The sequence below is a fragment of the Heptranchias perlo genome, chromosome 39 (genome assembly GCF_035084215.1).
Source record: "Heptranchias perlo isolate sHepPer1 chromosome 39, sHepPer1.hap1, whole genome shotgun sequence".
Taxonomy (NCBI): domain Eukaryota; kingdom Metazoa; phylum Chordata; class Chondrichthyes; order Hexanchiformes; family Hexanchidae; genus Heptranchias; species Heptranchias perlo.
The window spans coordinates 4,276,163-4,297,046 of NC_090363.1; the positions used below are offsets into that span (position 1 = coordinate 4,276,163).

Here is a 20,884-nt window from a genome sequence, read left to right on the forward strand (position 1 = left end):
CTCCCGCCTGTTCTCCCCCTTCCTACTCCCGCCTGTTCTCCCCCTTCCAACTCCCGCCTGTTCTTCTCCTTCCAACTCCCGCCTGTTCTCCCCCTTCCTACTCCCGCCTGTTCTCCCCCTTCCAACTCCCGCCTGTTCTTCTCCTTCCAACTCCCGCCTGTTCTCCCCCTTCCAACTCCCGCCTGTTCTCCCCCTTCCAACTCCCGCCTGTTCTCCTCCTTCCAACTCCCGCCTGTTCTTCTCCTTCCAACTCCCGCCTGTTCTCCCCCTTCCAACTCCCGCCTGTTCTCCCCCTTCCAACTCCCGCCTGTTCTCCCCCTTCCAACTCCCGCCTGTTCTCCCCCTTCCAACTCCCGCCTGTTCTCCCCCTTCCAACTCCCGCCTGTTCTCCCCCTTCCTACTCCCGCCTGTTCTCCCCCTTCCTACTCCCGCCTGTTCTCCCCCTTCCTACTCCCGCCTGTTCTCCCCCTTCCTACTCCCGCCTGTTCTCCCCCTTCCAATTCCCGCCTGTTCTCCCCCTTCCTACTCCCGCCTGTTCTCCCCCTTCCTACTCCCGCCTGTTCTCCCCCTTCCTACTCCCGCCTGTTCTCCCCCTTCCAACTCCCGCCTGTTCTCCCCCTTCCTACTCCCGCCTGTTCTCCCCCTTCCTACTCCCGCCTGTTCTCCCCCTTCCAACTCCCGCCTGTTCTCCTCCTTCCAACTCCCGCCTGTTCTCCCCCTTCCAATTCCCGCCTGTTCTCCTCCTTCCACCTCCCCCCTGTTCTCCCCCTTCCAACTCCCGCCTGTTCTCCTCCTTCCACCTCCCCCCTGTTCTCCTCGTTCCAACTCCCGCCTGTTCTCCTCGTTCCAACTCCCGCCTGTTCTCCTCCTTCCAACTCCCGCCTGTTCTCCCCCTTCCAACTCCCGCCTGTTCTCCCCCTTCCAACTCCCGCCTGTTCTCCCCCTTCCTACTCCCGCCTGTTCTCCCCCTTCCAACTCCCGCCTGTTCTCCCCCTTCCAACTCCCGCCTGTTCTTCTCCTTCCAACTCCCGCCTGTTCTCCCCCTTCCAACTCCCGCCTGTTCTCCCCCTTCCAACTCCCGCCTGTTCTCCCCCTTCCAACTCCCGCCTGTTCTCCTCCTTCCAACTCCCGCCTGTTCTCCTCCTTCCAACTCCCGCCTGTTCTTCTCCTTCCAACTCCCGCCTGTTCTCCTCCTTCCAAATCCCCCCTGTTCTCCTCCTTCCAATTCCTGCCTGTTCTCCCCCTTCCAATTCCCGCCTGTTCTCCCCCTTCCAACTCCCGCCTGTTCTCCCCCTTCCAACTCCCGCCTGTTCTCCCCCTTCCAACTCCCGCCTGTTCTCCCCCTTCCAACTCCCCCCTGTTCTCCTCCTTCCAAATCCCCCCTGTTCTCCTCCTTCCAAATCCCCCCTGTTCTCCTCCTTCCAATTCCTGCCTGTTCTCCCCCTTCCAATTCCCGCCTGTTCTCCCCCTTCCAAATCCCCCCTGTTCTCCTCCTTCCAAATCCCCCCTGTTCTCCTCCTTCCAAATCCCCCCTGTTCTCCCCCTTCCAATTCCCGCCTGTTCTCCCCCTTCCAAATCCCCCCTGTTCTCCTCCTTCCAAATCCCCCCTGTTCTCCTCCTTCCAACTCCCGCCTGTTCTCCCCCTTCCAATTCCCGCCTGTTCTCCCCCTTCCAAATCCCCCCTGTTCTCCTCCTTCCAAATCCCCCCTGTTCTCCTCCTTCCAACTCCCGCCTGTTCTCCTCCTTCCAATTCCTGCCTGTTCTCCCCCTTCCAAATCCCCCCTGTTCTCCTCCTTCCAAATCCCCCCTGTTCTCCTCCTTCCAAATCCCCCCTGTTCTCCCCCTTCCAATTCCCGCCTGTTCTCCCCCTTCCAAATCCCCCCTGTTCTCCTCCTTCCAAATCCCCCCTGTTCTCCCCCTTCCAATTCCCGCCTGTTCTCCCCCTTCCAAATCCCCCCTGTTCTCCTCCTTCCAAATCCCCCCTGTTCTCCTCCTTCCAAATCCCCCCTGTTCTCCCCCTTCCAATTCCCGCCTGTTCTCCCCCTTCCAAATCCCCCCTGTTCTCCTCCTTCCAAATCCCCCCTGTTCTCCCCCTTCCAATTCCCGCCTGTTCTCCCCCTTCCAAATCCCCCCTGTTCTCCCCCTTCCAAATCCCCCCTGTTCTCCTCCTTCCAAATCCCCCCTGTTCTCCTCCTTCCAAATCCCCCCTGTTCTCCTCCTTCCAAATCCCCCCTGTTCTCCTCCTTCCAATTCCTGCCTGTTCTCCTCCTTCCAATTCCTGCCTGTTCTCCCCCTTCCAAATCCCCCCTGTTCTCCCCCTTCCAAATCCCCCCTGTTCTCCTCCTTCCAAATCCCCCCTGTTCTCCTCCTTCCAATTCCTGCCTGTTCTCCTCCTTCCAATTCCTGCCTGTTCTCCCCCTTCCAAATCCCCCCTGTTCTCCCCCTTCCAAATCCCCCCTGTTCTCCTCCTTCCAAATCCCCCCTGTTCTCCTCCTTCCAACTCCCGCCTGTTCTCCCCCTTCCAAATCCCCCCTGTTCTCCCCCTTCCAAATCCCCCCTGTTCTCCTCCTTCCAAATCCCCCCTGTTCTCCTCCTTCCAAATCCCCCCTGTTCTCCTCCTTCCAAATCCCCCCTGTTCTCCCCCTTCCAAATCCCCCCTGTTCTCCTCCTTCCAAATCCCCCCTGTTCTCCTCCTTCCAAATCCCCCCTGTTCTCCTCCTTCCAAATCCCCCCTGTTCTCCTCCTTCCAATTCCTGCCTGTTCTCCCCCTTCCAAATCCCCCCTGTTCTCCCCCTTCCAAATCCCCCCTGTTCTCCTCCTTCCAATTCCTGCCTGTTCTCCTCCTTCCAATTCCTGCCTGTTCTCCCCCTTCCAAATCCCCCCTGTTCTCCCCCTTCCAAATCCCCCCTTTTCTCCTCCTTCCAAATCCCCCCTGTTCTCCTCCTTCCAACTCCCGCCTGTTCTCCCCCTTCCAAATCCCCCCTGTTCTCCCCCTTCCAAATCCCCCCTGTTCTCCTCCTTCCAAATCCCCCCTGTTCTCCCCCTTCCAAATCCCCCCTGTTCTCCTCCTTCCAAATCCCCCCTGTTCTCCTCCTTCCAAATCCCCCCTGTTCTCCCCCTTCCAAATCCCCCCTGTTCTCCTCCTTCCAAATCCCCCCTGTTCTCCTCCTTCCAAATCCCCCCTGTTCTCCTCCTTCCAAATCCCCCCTGTTCTCCTCCTTCCAAATCCCCCCTGTTCTCCTCCTTCCAAATCCCCCCTGTTCTCCTCCTTCCAAATCCCCCCTGTTCTCCCCCTTCCAAATCCCCCCTGTTCTCCTCCTTCCAAATCCCCCCTGTTCTCCTCCTTCCAAATCCCCCCTGTTCTCCCCCTTCCAACTCCCGCCTGTTCTCCTCCTTCCAACTCCCGCCTGTTCTCCTCCTTCCAAATCCCCCCTGTTCTCCTCCTTCCAAATCCCCCCTGTTCTCCTCCTTCCAAATCCCCCCTGTTCTCCCCCTTCCAAATCCCCCCTGTTCTCCTCCTTCCAACTCCCGCCTGTTCTCCTCCTTCCAAATCCCCCCTGTTCTCCTCCTTCCAAATCCCCCCTGTTCTCCCCCTTCCAAATCCCCCCTGTTCTCCCCCTTCCAAATCCCCCCTGTTCTCCTCCTTCCAACTGCCCCCTGTTCTCCTCCTTCCAAATCCCCCCTGTTCTCCTCCTTCCAAATCCCCCCTGTTCTCCCCCTTCCAATTCCCGCCTGTTCTCCCCCTTCCAAATCCCCCCTGTTCTCCTCCTTCCAAATCCCCCCTGTTCTCCTCCTTCCAACTCCCCCCTGTTCTCCTCCTTCCAAATCCCCCCTGTTCTCCTCCTTCCAAATCCCCCCTGTTCTCCTCCTTCCAATTCCTGCCTGTTCTCCTCCTTCCAACTCCCCCCTGTTTTCCACTCTATCGGGATCCAGCCATTGTACAGAATTATGAATTATGCAATACACTATTTATAATAAACGGGCAATGCCTGTGTTAAAACAGTGGAGTCAGGAATGTTGACCCAATAGTAGACGGACAATTGCAATTGTTGGGTATTTTTCAGGGAACAGTTTTGTGAAGGAGATGCAGTAAATTTCGAAAAAGTCCAATTCACACATACGTGTGGGGACCGATCCCTCGGCTTGCGCCCTTAATTCTACGAAAGCGTGACAGACAAGTGCATCTGCTCTTCATACAATCAGTCACGCTGCTGCCTCTGTTAGCACTTCAAACGCACGGGTTCCAACTTGTTTATAATCTTCTAAGAAAAGAAAAAAAAAGACCCTTCAGTCTCCTGTACAGGAAGGTGAGTAACCTCCAATAGACGAACTGATGCTGCAGGTTGCTCCGGTAACTTGGGCCTATGAGCTGTGAGGTCACAGCCCAGTCGTTGGGTTTAACCACTTCCTCCGCCACTCGTGAGGTCTCCTGTCAGAGTTTTATTCAACAAACAGAAACAGCTTTTCAACTATTTGGCCGATCCCTTCACTGCTGCCCTAGTGTTTTTTTCCTGCTCTTTGTCTCCACCCAGGTTTCTCTGCTCCCTGTCACTTGTCCCCTCTGTTTGTCCCCTCTCTGCGCTCCTACGATTCTGGCCTCTTGCACATCCCCGATTTTCATCGCTCCACCATTGGCGGCCGTGCCTTCAGCTGCCTAGGCCCTAAGCTCTGGAATTCCCTCCCTAAACCTCTCCGCCTCTCCCTCTCTCCTTTAAGACCCTCCTTAAAACCTACCTCTTTGACCAAGCTTTTGTTCACCTGTCCTAATATCTCCTTACGTGGCTCGGTGTCAAATTTTGTTTGATAATCGCTCCTGTGAAGCGCCTTGGGACATTTTACTACTTTAAAGGCGCTATATAAATGCAGGTTGTTGTTTGTTGTGCAACAAGTTCGGAAACCCGGTCTTTATTAATATTTTAATAAATATTAAATATTAAACTGTGTGCAAACACATCTACCCAGTGTGCACTGTATATATCGAATATTAGAATTTGCAGGGCTAGGGGCAATGAGCGGGGGAGTGGGACTGAAGGGATCGCTCTTTCAAAGAGCCGGGACAGGCACGATGGGCCGAGTGGCCTCATTCTGTGCTGTTTGATTCAACGATTCTAATGGATTTTCGTTTCGCTAGCACAGAGAATGTTTCCCTCGATCCTAAAGATGGTGTCCGCTCACTGGTACAGTTCCACGGACACCTTTTTGAGACGCACTGTACCAGATGGGAACTAATTATTAGCTAGCAGGTACATTGCGTATCATGTAGTTCACGGTGTGATAGATGTAAACTACATTGTACCAGACAGGATACAATTCCTCCCCATTCCCCATGTACAGGAGCTGACACTGAGGTACACACGAGCCATGTACTACCAGAGGGGTGTTACCCAGTGTCTTATTAACATAGACTTTATAATCCATTAGTCCTGGGTGGCCAGTCACTTGTGAATATCTCACACGTACCTGTTAGCCGTGTCTCAGTGGGCAGCGCTCTCTCTCTCTCTCGCCTCTGACTCAGCAGGTCGTAGGTTCAATTCCTACTCCAGAGACTTGAGCGTAAAATCTCGGCCGACACTCCCAGTGCCAGTACTGAGGGAGTGCTGCACTGTCGGAGGTGCCGTCTTTCAGATGAGACGTTAAACCGAGGCCCCGTCTGCCCTCTCGGGTGGATGTAGAAGATCCCACGGCCACTATTTCGAAGAAGAGCAGGGGAGTTCTCTCCGTTGCCCTGGCCGAGATTTATCCTTCAGCCAACATCACTAAAAAAAACAGATTATCTGGTCATTGCTGTTTGTGGGACCCTGCTGTGGGCAAATTATCTGCCGCGTTTCCTACATTAAAGCAGCAACTACACTTTAAATGTACTTCATTGCCTGTAAAGAGCTTTGGGACGCCCTGAGGTTGTGAAAGGCGCTATATAAATGCAAGTCTTTCTTTTACTTGTGAAAGCAAAGCAGTAAAATTCCATCACAAGGACAGACTCCATCAGCCCACCCCACTGGCTCAGTGGGTAACAGTCATAGAGTCATAGAGTCATAGAGTTATACAGCACGGATAGAGGCCCTTCGGCCCATCGTGTCCGCGCCGGCCATCAAGCCCTGTCTACTCTAATCCCATATTCCAGCATTTGGTCCGTAGCCTTGTATGCTATGGCATTTCAAGTGCTCATCCAAATGCTTCTTGAATGTTGTGAGGGTTCCTGCCTCCACAATCCTTTCAGGCAGTGAGTTCCAGACTCCAACCACCCTCTGGGTGAAAAAGTTCTTTCTCAAATCCCCTCTAAACCTCCCGCCTTTTACCTTGAATCTATGTCCCCTTGTTATAGAACCCTCAACGAAGGGAAAAAGCTCCTTAGTATCCATCCTATCTGTGCCCCTCATAATTTTGTACACCTCAATCATGTCCCCCCTCAGCCTCCTCTGCTCCAAGGAAAACAAACCCAATCTTCCCAGTCTCTCTTCATAGCCTGGCGTCTTGCTGAAGCCCTCGGAGCGTGGGAGGTCCCAAGCCCGAGTACTTGGTGCGTGTTGAGTTGGTTGATGACGGTCTAGACAGGACACCACAATTGGCTCCTGTACACCCCGAGTGAGGAGAAAGTCATCCAGGGTTCCTGCTTCTGATGACACCCAGTGACCCCTGTGGGAAAGTGAGAGTGGGGCGAGGACAGTATTGGGCGATGCCGCTCTGGGTTGAATAGCCTGTTGGCACTCACCGTCTGGGCCCTTGGAACTGCATCCCAGTGAAAGTCAGCATCTTCAGGGGAGAATGGAGGCATGGGGGGGAGGGGAGACAGCCGGTGAGACCCCCTCATCTGCGTCTCGCAGTGGGTTACAGGACCCCACGAGGCCTACTTCAAATTCCTGTGGTGACATTAAACACAAGCTCTTTATTTCATTTGTTTCTTTCAGTTAGTTCTATTTTTGAAAAAGTCATCGTTAGCTCAGTGAGCAGCACTCTCTCTCGCCTCTGGGTCAGAAGATCATGGGTTCAAATCCCGCTCCAGAGACTTGAGCACGGAATCCAGGCCGACACTCCCAGCGCCAGTACTGAGGGAGTGCTGCACTGTCAGAGGTGCTGTCTTTCAGATGAGTCATTAAACCGAGGCCCCGTCTGCTCTCTCAGGTGGATATAAACGATCCCATGGCCACTATTTCAAAGAAGGGCAGGGGAGTTCTCCCCAGTGTCCTGGGCCAATATTTATCCCTCAACTAACATCACTAAAAACAGATTATCTAGTCTTTATCACATTGTGGGAGCTTGCTGTGTATAAATTGGCTGCCGTTTTTCCTACATTAAAACATTGACTACACTTCAAAATATTTAATTGGCCTGTAAAGGATATATTGGCCATGGAGGGGGGAAAATGCAGAAACACCAGAATGATACTGGGGCATAAAGGGTTAAATTATGAGGACAGGTTGCATAAAGTTGGCTTGAATTCCCTCGAGTACAGAAGATTGAGGTCTTTAAAACAATCAAGGGATAGGGAGCGAAGGCGGGTACATGGAGCTGAGGTGCAGATCAGCCATGATCTGATTGAATGGCGGAACAGGCTCGAGGGGCTGAATGGCCTCCTTCTGTTCCTAATGTTTGTTAAGACGCAGCTGGCACAGAACAGCTTCCATGTTTGCTCACATAACAAAAAGTAATTCAATGCAAGAAGTGGTTTAAGGCATCATAAAGCATTATGGAAATGCAGTTATTTCATATCAGTAAAAAAAATGCTGGAAGGATGAATCTCAATTTGACTGCAGTGAGGTTGTAATATGAACACCTTCCCAAAAGAGGGCAACAGCGAGCAATTGAAATACAGAGCTCAGACTCACCTTAAATAAGCTCCTTGGGAATTTGATCAGGATGTGTTATTACTGTTCATAAATTTATCAATAAAATGATTTCACTTATCCAAATGGATTTGCTTAAACCTGCAATACTCAAAACCATTAAAAAATGCAAACAAAGCACTGGGGTTCATTTCTAGAGGGGCCATGATAAACTTAACATAATGCCATGGGATCTTTTCTGTCTACCTGAGAGGGCAGACGGGGCCTCGGTTTAACGTCCCATCCGAAAGACAGTGCAGCGCTCCCTCTGTACGGACACTGGGAGTGTCAGCCTGCATTATGTGCTCAAGTCTCCGGAGTGGGGATTGAACCCATGACCTTGTGACTCTTGTCGATTATTAAGGTCTCTGTTAAAATGGCCAGCCAAGGAATTACACGTGACTGGATTAAGTGTTCATTCGCTGACAGTCATCCTGTGGGCACTGGGGCTTCCTATGTGCTTTGTGGCTGAGGTGAATGCTATCAATTAAGCTATTAATCAAACACAATTGTTATTATAAAATCTTTCAAAATCGTTTTATGTTGTCTCAGGAGTTCCAAGAACACGGGATTGCAGGAATTTAATATGTGACTCAATGGAACGATGAGTTGATTTGTGAACAATAAGGATTAAAAGAGCATTCGCTCAGATACAATGCTCTCTTGTTATCAGCAGGTACTAAGACATTGGGATAAAGTTTATATAGTGCCTTTCAAACAGCAATATGATAAATGGCTAGTTTTGTTTTGGTGGTGTTGGTTGAGGGGTGAATGTTGGCCGGGACACCAGGAGAATTCGATTTTCGATAGTGTCATGGAAACTTCTCCGTCCACCTGAGCAGGTAAACGGGTTAATATCTCATCCATGGGAACAGGAAGAGGCCACTCAGCCCCTCGAACCTGTTCCACCATTCAATTAGATCATGGCTGATCTGTATCTTAACTCTATCTGCCCGCCTTGGTTCCATAACCCTTAATAACCCTTAACTAACAAAAATCTATCGGTCTCAGTTTCGAAATGTTCAGTTGACCCCCAGCCTCAACAGCACTTTTGGGGGAGAGAGTTCCAGATTTCCACTCCCCTTTGTGTGAAGAAGTGCTTCCTGACATCACCCCTAGCTCTAATTTTAAGGTTATTCCCCCTCGTTCTGGACTCTCCCCACCAGAGGAAATAGTTTCTCTCTATCGACCCTATCAAATCCTTTAATCATCTTAAAAACCTCAATTAGATCACCCCTTAATCTTCTCTGCTGGAGGGAATACAAGCCTAGTCTGTGCAACCTGCCCTCATAATTTAACCCTTTTAGCCCCGGTATCATTCTGGTGAATCTGCGCTGTACCCCCTCCAAGGCCAATATATCCTTCCTGAGGTGCGGTGCCCAGAACTGAACGCAGTCCCTCCAGATGGGGTCTGACCAGGGCTTTATATAACTGTAACAGGCAACAAAACAGCATTCCTAAGTAAGGCAATGAAGTGTCAGAGAGTTCAACATAGTGGGACTGGAGCCCACAACCACAGAACACAACCACAGAACTGACACATAAGGCAAAGGGATAAATAAATAAATTAGACAGATGGATCAATAGACAGATAAAGAGATTGAGACAGAGGATAAAATAGTTGACCTGATTTACAGATACACAGATGAGAATAATGAAAGCAGTGTTCACATATCACCGATCAAAACATACCTTTCTGATCTGTGGTATTCAGTCAGCAGATAAACCATTCTGTGATGGGCAGTTTCCCCAGAATGCATAATGCTGCTTCATGCTCATGAATAATAAACTTAGGGCCAGGCGGCCACAACGAATATGGAACAATTGAACCCAGTCCCGATAAAATGCAACAGTCATTAAGTCTTTGTCCCACTGATGCTCAAAAAAAATCCATTCAGATAGTCAATCCGAGCAAAACAGCACAAAACACAGAGCACGATATATACAATCGAGAGATCCTATCTGAAACACAGAGCACATAATTCATTTGGGGATTGGGGAAATTCTGCCCAGTGGAAGTAAACGTGGAGAGGTTTTAATCCACTGGAATTCGATACAGTGCAAAGGGGTTTCGTCCATTGAAATTCTGTATAATTGGAGGGAATGGGGAAGGAATTGGATTGATTTCTGTACAATGACTGGGAATGGGATTAACTTCAAATAAATCACATCCCCTCTGTGCACTGCCCGATCCCCTTGTTCCGTTAATTCCTTTCCTTTTGGATTCCCTTTCCTTTTTAAAAATACAGTTTCCTGCCTTTAACAAACCCTCCCTATCCTCCATCACCCCCCGCTCCCCCATTATCCTCCTGCTCTATAGATTTCCCTCTACACTACGCTGGATATGACTTTAAATCTATGATTAATTCTATTACTTATCGATGATTTTGAAAAATTCACTTTCAAGAGAAAATGTGAATAAAATCAAGAGAGAGATGGTGCAGGGAGGGGAATACCCGAATATTTTAAAAGTTTAAAAAAAACTTTTACTTTCATCTGCAACTCAATTCCCGTACAAGCCTCTCTTTTTCCACCTCTCTCTCTCTCACACACCCCCCACCACACAGCCTGCTTCCCGGGGGCTGGCCTGAACTGGGTAATCCCCACGAGGCACTTAAAATACGTAGCAGCTTCACCGTGTTGGCTAGAGGCAATTCAAGAGTCGAGAGAGAGAGAGAGAGACATACAGAGAGAGAGAGAGAGAGAAAATCTCCGAAAGCGTTTTTGGAGCAGTGCAGCAGGGACCATGAACGACGAGAAGACATTGTTGGGTCTTGAGGCTGGCAGGGAGATTGTCATTGAACAGCCAGCGTCTCAGGGCAGCCGATTGCTCAAGTTGATCTGTACAGTTACAGTTCTGGTGTTTGTGGCTGTTTCTTTGTATCTGTTATTCAGTCAGATTGGATTTCCGCCTTCCAACCAGCCTGGCCGGGTATGTAAGATCTCTTCCAAACATCAAGGGGGTTTTAAAATAAATATATAATTCCTTCTCTTTAACCTTCCTTTTATTTAAAGATTGAAATCTTGTTTCGTTTGTGTTTTAGTTCTGTCTAATTGTGGGTCCAGTCTCTGTATTGTCCTTATGTTAAACCCCATGGGTTGAATCTCATCCTTGTTAAATCAGTGATGTGACTATGTGTTGCCCCGTTCTGAGGGAAGGGGGGGTGAATTTCCTGCGAGTTTCTCGACTGGCTCTAATTTCGACGGTTTGCCCCGAATTTCTGCCGAAATTGCAGAAGCTCCGAGGAAATTCAACCCCCCCGGTTATTCCAGCCCGGTGGTCAACCAGCCCCACTTCTGCCCACCATGAGGCCAACTTTCCTCTTCCCGGGTGCTGGGAAGAGGCGCACAAAACACTTGTCGCAAATTTCGAGTGCAAACTGCCCGCGATTTGAGTGTTTTAAGTGAAATGAGTCCAGCCTGTGCCCGGATTTATGATCAGCACTGAGGAGGAACATCTGGATGAATGTTTAACACATCTGTGGGACATTCCTCTGTCTGCTGTTGTCACAGGGGCTTTAACCCGTCAATTTTAGAGGGGATTTAGTGAGTCCGTCACAACAGTGGACACGGTAATCATAGGAACACATTCTGGGGGGGATCGTTAAATGGGAGGGATCGTTAAACGGGAGGGATCGTTAAACGTGGGATCGTTAAATGTGGGATCGTTAAACGGGAGGGATCGTTAAACGGGAGGGATCGTTAAACGGGAGGGATCGTTAAACGGGAGATCGTTAAACGGGAGGTATCGTTAAACGTGGGATCGTTAAATGTGGGATCGTTAAACGGGAGGGATCGTTAAACGGGAGGGATCGTTAAACGGGAGGGATCGTTAAACGGGAGATCGTTAAACGGGAGGGATCGTTAAACGGGAGGGATCATTAAATGTGGGATCGTTAAACGGGAGGGATCGTTAAACGTGGGATCGTTAAACGGGAGGGATCGTTAAACGGGAAGGATCGTTAAACGGGAGGGATCGTTAAATGGGGGGGATCGTTAAACGGGAGGGATCGTTAAACGTGGGATCGTTAAACGGGAGGGATCGTTAAACGGGGGATCGTTAAACGGGAGGGATCGTTAAACGTGGGATCGTTAAACGGGAGGGATCGTTAAACGGGGGATCGTTAAACGGGAGGGATCGTTAAACGGGAGGGATCGTTAAACGTGGGATCGTTAAACGGGAGGGATCGTTAAACGGGGGATCGTTAAACGGGAGGGATCGTTAAACGGGAGGGATCGTTAAACGTGGGATCGTTAAACGGGAGGGATCGTTAAACGGGGGATCGTTAAACGGGAGGGATCGTTAAACGGGGGATCGTTAAACGGGAGGGATCGTTAAACGTGGGATCGTTAAACGGGAGGGATCGTTAAACGGGGGATCGTTAAACGTGGGATCGTTAAACGGGAGGGATCGTTAAACGTGGGATCGTTAAACGGGAGGGATCGTTAAACGGGGGATCGTTAAACGGGAGGGATCGTTAAACGTGGGATCGTTAAACGGGAGGGATCATTAAATGTGGGATCGTTAAACGGGAGGGATCGTTAAACGTGGGATCGTTAAACGGGAGGGATCGTTAAATGGAGGATCGTTAAACGGGAGGGATCGTTAAATGGGGGGGATCGTTAAACGGGAGGGATCGTTAAACGGGGGATCGTTAAACGTGGGATCGTTAAACGGGAGGGATCGTTAAACGGGGGATCGTTAAACGTGGGATCGTTAAACGGGAGGGATCGTTAAACGTGGGATCGTTAAACGGGAGGGATCGTTAAACGTGGGATCGTTAAACGGGAGGGATCGTTAAACGGGGGATCGTTAAACGGGAGGGATCGTTAAACGGGAGGGATCGTTAAACGTGGGATCGTTAAACGGGAGGGATCGTTAAACGGGGGATCGTTAAACAGGAGGGATCGTTAAACGGGAGGGATCGTTAAACGTGGGATCGTTAAACGGGAGGGATCGTTAAACGGGGGATCGTTAAACGTGGGATCGTTAAACGGGAGGGATCGTTAAACGTGGGATCGTTAAACGGGAGGGATCGTTAAACGGGGGATCGTTAAACGGGAGGGATCGTTAAACGGGAGAGATCATTAAACGGGAGAGATCACATCTGCTGCCTGTTATACGCCACACCTGATATTAGGTTCTATTGAAGTCAATGAGACCCAATTATCAGACGGGGCGTAGAACAGGCAGACGATTCGATACTGATTGCTTTGCACAACTGCCCGGGACTGATTTCTACCCCGAAGTGTCCGTTGAGGTCAGCAGTAATATCTAGGCTTTGGTGTGAATCTCCTGTTTAATCTCGAACTCTCTCTGTTTCCTTCTGCAGAAAGCAGCACTGAGAGAAGCTGAGAATCTGCCTGCTAACAGTGGTGAGCGCTCCCTGCCTCTCCCTCCCTCTCCCTCCCTGCCTCTCACCCTGTCTGTCTCTCTCTCTCCCTCTCACCCTGTCTGTCTCTCTCCCTCCCTGCCTCTCACCCTGTCTGTCTCTCTCTCTCCCTCCCACCCTGTCTGTCTCTCTCCATCCCTGCCTCTCACCCTGTCTGTCTCTCTCCATCCCTGCCTCTCACCCTCTCACCCTGTCTGTCTCTCTCTCTCCCTCCCACCCTGTCTGTCTCTCTCCATCCCTGCCTCTCACCCTCTCACCCTGTCTGTCTCTCTCCCTCCCTGCCTCTCACCCTCTCACCCTGTCTGTCTCTCTCCCTCCCTGCCTCTCACCCTCTCACCCTGTCTGTCTCTCTCCCTCTCTGTCTTTCTCCCTCTCTCTCCCTCTCCGCCTCTGTCCCTCTGCCTCTCTGTCTCTCTTTGCCTGTCTGATCTCTGTCTCTCTCCCTCTCTGTCTCTCTCCCTCTCTCTCCCTCTCTCTCCCACTCTGCCTCTCACCCTCTCTGTCTCTCACCCTCTCTGTCTCTCTCCCTCTCTGCCTCTCACCCTCTCTGTCTCTCTCCCTCTCTCTCCCACTCTGCCTCTCTCCCTCTCGTCTCTCTCCCTCTCTCTCCCACTCTGCCTCTCTCTCCCTCTCTGTCTCTCATCTCTCTCTCTTTGTCTCTCTCTCTCTTTGTCTCTTGCTCTCTTTGTCTCTCGCTCTCTTTGTCTCTCTCTCTCTTTGTCTCTCGCTCTCTTTGTCTCTCTCTCTGTCTGTCTTTCCCTCTGTCTCCTTGCCTTTCCCTCTCTCTTTTTCTTTGTCTCTCTCTCTCTATCCCTATCTCTCTCTCCCTGCCTCTCTCCCTCTCTCTCTTTCTATCTCTCTGTCTCTCTCTTTCTATCTCATTGTCAGTCAGTTTTCGGTACAGGTATATTATAATAGTGACTGAGAGTCCGGCTTTTCTGTTCCAGGTCTGCCTGTTCTCATGAAGCAGGTGGGAAACGATCTGACAACGAAAATCGCAGCTCACCTGACAGGTACGAGTCGATATTTGACGTTAATAGTCGTTTAATAGGCTATCAGAGGAGGAGTCAATAACTTCCGTGATGATAAACACCACAGTCAGCAGGCTTCACATGAATCTGTTAACGTGCCCTTCCTGATATCACACACCACAATTCTAACCTTAATTACCGTTCATTTTTGACCTCCTGACGTACTTCTTCTGCCCTTTTGTGGTATCTGGTCCCCTCTCTCGTGTCTCTCACCGGCTGCAGCTGCCCTCTAGTGTCTGGTGCACGCGCCAGGATGATCAGTGAGTGTCCCGTGGGCTATTAAACCAGGGTGGGCATCACAAGTCGGGCTCTATCCGAGTCTGATCTACCGAGAATCTGCTCTACTGTAACCAAGGACCTGAAGAAAAGAGGAGGCTGAGGGGGTGACCTGACCGGGGTCTTTAAAATGATGAAAGGGTTTGATAGGGTAGACGTAGAGAAAATGTTTCCACTTGTGGGGGAGGCCAGAACTAGGGGGCCATAAATATAAGATAGTCACTGATAAATCCAATAGGGAATTCAGGAGAAACCTCTTTACCCAGAGAGTGGTGAGAATGTGGAACTTGCTTACCACAGGGAGTAGTTGAGGTGAATAGTGTAGATGGATTTTAGGGGAAGCTCGATGAGGGAGAAAGGAATAGAAGGATATACTGATAGGGTGAGATGATGAGGGGAGGGAGGAGGCTCGTCTGGAGCATAAACACCAGCATAGACCAGTTGGGCCGAATGGCCTGTCTCCCTGCTGTAAAATTCTGTGCGAGCTTAAGATCAACGTAATTAAGTTTAAACTGTTTATCAGAACCAGAAGAGATGAGCTGGGTGTTTGTGTGTCTGATTCTGAATGCATTTTTAATTTTTACATCTTATTTCTCCTCTCCCGTTTTCTCTCTCCCTCTCCACTCCCCACCGACCGCTCCCAAAAGCTCCACCTCAGGCTGGGATGCAGCTCCTGCCCTACGATAGCTCATCCAAGGGCTCGTGTATGAGCCAAGGCAGTGAGTTTTGCCAGACTATTTGACCAGCAGCTGAGTCCAATGCTGCCCTCACGCACATGCAGTGCCAGCAGAGGTGATCGGATAGCGATCGAGAGCAGGAAGCTGCCTCAATTTGTTTGTCCTCACTAATCCTGTGCTCAGATCCACTCTCCGGGGATTGTCTGAGCAGGTGCGTGAGAACGCCATCACCGCCAAGCCCCCACCCCCACTCCGAGTCACACACCCCCATCCCGACTTGGAAATATATCGCCCGTTCCTTCATCGTCGCTGGGTCAAAATCCTGGAACTCCCTTCCCAACAGCGCTGTGGGAGAACCTTCACCACACGGACTGCAGCAGTTCAAGAAGGCGGCTCACCACCACCTTCTCGAGGGGCGGGCGATAAATGCCAGCCTCGCCAGCGACGCCCACATCCCCGAGAATGAATTGAAGGCAAAAGACCATCCTCGGGCTTAGTTCAGAACCGGGCAGTGCGTTAACCAAGTGACCTGTTGTGTGCCTGTGCGGAGCATGGTCCAGTTGGGCCGAATGGCCCTTGTTTCTGTGCTGTGCATTCCATGTGATGCTTAGCTTTTAAGAGGCGAGAGAGATGAAGGAAGGAAGCAAGAAATGGAAAATGGAAGGAATCAAAAGAAGTTTTGCAGTTGCGCCAAAGTGCATATGCGTCCAGCAGAGGGCGATCCTCTGGCATTGTAGCACTGCAGGGGCTGCTGCACTCTTCTGACGGGCAGGCTGCCACTCAACAAGATGCTCCTGCTAGCCTGAATTCTAAAGTCTTCCAGTCCCTCAACGCTTAAAAACCCCGCTCTCCTTCATGAGCACAAAAACAGAAGCCCCCTCTCCCTCCCCGCACCCACCCCCCCACAAAAAAATAAAAGTCAATGCTGTCCATTTACGTTTCCTCTTTATCTCTGTCTCTCTCAGCCGACCCCAACAAAGACAAGACCAAAGAGCTGACCTGGCAGGAGGAGGCCGGCGTTGCGTTCTCTTACGGGGTCGAGTTCTTCAACAACAGCCTGCTGATCAGGAAGCCGGGTTTTTACTTTATCTACAGCCAGGCGGTCTTCTACGCCGGCAGCTGCAATGGACACACCATCTTCCTGAGCCACGGCATGCACAAGCTCTCCTTGGCTTACCCAGAGGAGACCATCCTGCTGAAGGCCACCAGGTCTGCCTGTCACAACGGTCGGCACGACGACCCCTGGTACAAGACCTCCTACCAGGGCGCCATATTCGAGTTCGAGGCCGGAGACAGGGTCTTCTCCAGGGTCAGTCAGGAGGTGGTGAAGTATTTGGACACGAAAGAAGGGAAGACGTTTTTCGGGATATTTGCTTTGTGAGGAATGCTTTGTGTGTGTGTGTGTGTGTGTGTGTGTGTGTTGGCCAGCAGAGACCTCCTCTGTGTGTCTCTGCTGGGTGTAAACATCCCAAGTGAAATGGGGTTTAAACGAAGAACTTGCATTTATATAGCACCTTTCACAACCTCAGGACGCCCCAAAGTGCTTTAGAGCCAATGAAATACTTTTTGAAGTGTATCACCGTAGGGAAACGCGGCAGCCAATTTGTGCACAGCAAGATCCCACAAACAGCAATGTGGTAATGATCAGATAATCTGTTTTGTAGTGATGTTGGTTGAAGGATAAATATTGGCCCCCCAGGACACCGCGGAGCACTCTCCTGCTGTTCTTCCAAATAGCGGCCGTGTGACATTTCACGTCCACCTGAGAGAGGAGGCAGACGGGGGGCCTCGGTTTAACGTCTCATCCGACAGTGCGGTGCTCCCTGGGTACTGGCACTCGGAGTGTCGGCCTGGATTACGTGCTCGAGTCTCAGGAGTGGGACTTGAATCCGTGACCTTCTAACTCAGAGGGGAGAGTGTTATCCACTGAGCTAAGGCTGACACCTGTTAACCTGGTTCCGATTGAGCTTGAGATAACACAGTGTGATCGGTGGCTGATAATTTGGGACTAAATTGGCAGACTCACTCGTGAGAGACCACAGGGTTGGCGATCGGGGGACATTAAAGTGCCAGTGCGGTCGGAATAGTGTAATCATAAGACAGATTTGCTTTATTTTATAGGCAGGTACATTTTAATTCAGAATCGATTGGCCTCTATATGAAACGTAGACGCCTATATAAAAAAAGCAAATCTATTTTATGATTACACTTTTAACAGAGACTTACACTTTCTTCACTTAACAAGCAAAAGCTAAAGGTTAATATTGATAGAATATAAACATTAACCCTTTCCTCAGCCACCTGTTCTATGCCCCATTCGAGATTCAGTCCCATTGGTAGTTGACTGGAGACGGGGTCGGGGGGGGAGAGAGGGGAGGGGGGTTTTTACCCGGGTTACAGCCTCCTCTATAATCACTCCAAGTCCGGGCGTGCCGACCGACCAGCGGTACATTTGCGGTCCTGTGTCCGTGCCGCGCCTCATTCGCCCTGCTCCGTTAAGCTGGTATTGAATGCGGATGGGGCAGTCTGAGCTCTCCCGCCTCTCTCTCGGGATCCACCAGCTGTTGTCAAGCCGACAGATGTGCTTGGACCCTACAGGCTGGAGGGGGCCTGAACGCTCCACTCATGCCCCTATAACGCTCCTGCCCTCCGAGACACCTTTCAAGAAGGATATGCAGATAGGGGTGAGATGAAGAGGAGTCATAAATGGCGACATGGCTCTGTTGGGCCGAATGGCCTGTTTCTGTGCTGTACATTCCATGTAACACTGAGAGCACAGGTAGGGGCCTCGGTCTGTACCGCTGTTTGAGTTTCTTTATGTTGAAGGAGGATGACGTGTGTTGTATGTGTGTAGGCGGGCAGTGTTCGCTAATCGCTGATACATTGAACAGAGCTCCTGCACTATATTGTCATCAATCGGCCCTGATTTAATTTATGATGAATGTTATTTAAAATGGTACTCCCAGGGAGACACTAATCACAAAATGCCTGGAGCTACCAGCTTGAGATACGTGGCCTGACTCTCTAACCTGTGTATGAACTGCCTGCTATCTCAGCATCTCTCGGCACAGTGCCAGTCAAGCGCAGTTGGCACTAAATCGTCCGTGGGCTGATGCCACGCGAATGTATTTATAATGCGTGTATATTGTCTTTTCTCATGTGAGCTGGTATCGACTTTTATTTATTGGTGAACGATGTGTTTCTTTAAATGCAAATCGAATGTAACCTGCACTTGTCAAAGTGCATTGTGGGATTGCCTCTGTTGTGCCAGTCAACATCTGGTCGCTATGCACTATCTGGTCGCTATGCACTATCTGGTCGCTATGCACTATCTGGTCGCTATGCACTATCTGGTCGCTATGCACTATCTGGTCGCTATGCACTATCTGGGAAACCCAAGTCGATCTAATGCTGCTCCCATATTTGGGAAGACTGCAGGTCAGAATACAGGAACAAGCTTGTCATTTTGATTCCTCCTTCTCTTCCCTCTAGTCTCTAAATCCTCTCTCTCTCTCTCTCTCTCCCTCGCACAAAGGGAGCAATTTTAACCTAACCCGCCCTCCGGGAAACTTCCAGAATCGGGTGCGACGCTGGTTTTACACCTCCTCCCGATTTTACCCTCCGTTGAAGTTGTCGGAGAGCGATATCGGGCGGGGGTTTTCCACCCGATCCCGTGGGATTCTCCGTCCAGACAGTTAGGTTAAAATCACCCCCACAGTCTTCCCTTTCCATGTGCTACTGATGGCCCATTCTCTATGGTTGTTACTTATCTGAACACGCCTCTAAACACAGCACTCTAGGTAACCTCCCTCCTCCCTACATTCCCAACTGCGTTGAAGTTAAGACTCATCGCACCATCACCTAGTTTGCCTCATTCTTTCAGCAGGTCTCGAAAACCCCTCGCCTCCCTCAAATCTTTCCTTCTTTCTACAGTCAAGAGATTCAGGCTTGAGGTCACCTCACCTGCACCTCTTTATCTTCTCTCCTATTCCTCTCCACCATGTTGGTGACCGACTCCGTGGACCTGGGCCCAGCACGTAGGCTTCTCAACAATAAGAACAAAAATCACTTTCCGGCAATCCATAGATTCTTCCGATGGGCATTCATCCCCCGACCCTCTGGAATAGGGCCCGAATTGGGAAAAGTCAATTATCTTGAATGTGTAGAATCCAATTGGTTTTGTATTCAGCTTATTTTAACCTTTCACCTTATAACCTGGGCAAAACTTGAACATTTTTTAATCATGTGTGTGGAGAGGCCAAAGGTTAACAATTGCTGTCTGTGGCAGGAACATGTTTTACGTTAAAAACATTGGGGGTGATTTTAACCCCCGAGAAAGGGTGGGATGGGGGCGGGTGGGAGTTGTTTTTTTTGGGTCGCAACTGCAAAATTTTCGGATTTTGCATTCCCGGTGGGAAGCCTGAACTTTTTCGCGCCCACGTTAAACCCGGAAATAAAGCCTGGTTGCCGTCGTGACCCAAGAAAGGACTATTTTCAACTCCCACCCGCCCCCAACCCACCTGTTCTTGGGGTTTAAAATCACCCCCTTGGTCTGTTATAAAACAGGTCTTGACTGCTGTCAGAACTGAACTTGTGCAGTTCAGTTATTTTTGAATGTATTTAATTATAAGGACTTGTATTTATTTATTTTTTATTAAATAAAGTATTTTGCTACAAAATGAAAGCTACTTTTTCTTCTTTTTTCAATGATGGGTTCAATTATTTAAATCATTAAAATGTTGGGCCTGTCTAAATGAGTGTACAGTTGCTCATGGCTTCCTCATTGGTAAGTGGTGACCAGAACAATTTTCTTGTAGAAGGACCTCATTGTGCCTGTGTCATGTGATCACTGCCCTCCCCGATTCCCCCGAGTTATTTGCTCTAATCTAGTTCCTCTGCCCTTTCCCCGGACCCTTTAACATTTTTCTTTTGTCTGTTTGTACACAAATCTTTGAAGGTTGCAAGACAAGTTGAGAAGGCTGTTAAAAAAGCATATGGGATCCTGGGCTTTATTAATAGAGGCACAGAGCACAAAAGCAAGGGAGTTAGGTTAAACCTTCACAAAACACTGGTTAGGCCTCAGCTGTCCAATTCTGGGCACCACACTTTAGGAAGGCTGTCAAGGCCTTGGAGAGGGGTGCAGAGGAGATTTACTAGAATGGTACCAGGGATGTTCTGAAGGGGGAGGGTGAACAGCCAGAGGTCGTGGTCCATATCGGTACCAACGACATCGGTAAAAAAAGGGATGAGGTCCTGCAAGCAGAATATAGGGAGTTAGAAAATAAATTAAAAAGCAGGATCTCTAAGGCTAAATTTAAATCTGAGATTGATAGCTTTTTGGCAACCAAAGGTATTAAGGGATATGGGCCAAAGGCAGGTATATGGAGTTAGATCACAGATCAGCCATGATCTTATCAATGGCGGAGCAGGCACGAGGGGCTGAATGGCCTACTCCTGTTCCTATATTCCTATGTTCCTATGTCCTATGTTCCTATGTAGTAATCTCAGGATTACTCCCAGTGCCATGTGCAGAAATAGGAGAATAGACCAGATGAATGCGTGGCTTGAGAGATGGTGTAGGAGGGAGGGGTTTAAATTCCTGATTCTGGGAAAGGCGGGACCTGTACAAGCTGGACGGGTTGCACCCAAGCAGAATTGGGACCAATATCCTCGTGGGGGCATTTGCT

General features: G+C 50.0%; 1 protein-coding gene across 1 annotated transcript; it reads left to right on the forward strand.

Annotated features, from left to right (window-relative positions):
- The first annotated feature begins 10,515 nt into the window (after positions 1 to 10,515).
- On the forward strand, positions 10,516 to 17,495 carry LOC137304880 (tumor necrosis factor-like). Its single transcript, XM_067973674.1, has 4 exons — positions 10,516 to 10,752; positions 13,154 to 13,196; positions 14,161 to 14,226; positions 16,163 to 17,495. The coding sequence occupies exons 1-4, from the start codon at positions 10,567 to 10,569 to the stop codon at positions 16,576 to 16,578; spliced, it is 711 nt and encodes a 236-aa protein (XP_067829775.1). The 5' UTR covers positions 10,516 to 10,566; the 3' UTR covers positions 16,579 to 17,495.
- Positions 17,496 to 20,884: the final 3,389 nt, after the last annotated feature.

What these genes read in the sequence shown, in the direction of transcription:
- LOC137304880 (XM_067973674.1), top strand. Translation starts at nt 10,567, where the DNA reads ATGAACGACGAGAAGACATTGTTGGGTCTTGAGGCTGGCAGGGAGATT. An exon ending in CTTCCAACCAGCCTGGCCGG is followed by an intron (nt 10,753 to 13,153) that starts GTATGTAAGATC and finishes TTCCTTCTGCAG; the next exon opens with AAAGCAGCACTGAGAGAAGC. An exon ending in AATCGCAGCTCACCTGACAG is followed by an intron (nt 14,227 to 16,162) that starts GTACGAGTCGAT and finishes TGTCTCTCTCAG; the next exon opens with CCGACCCCAACAAAGACAAG.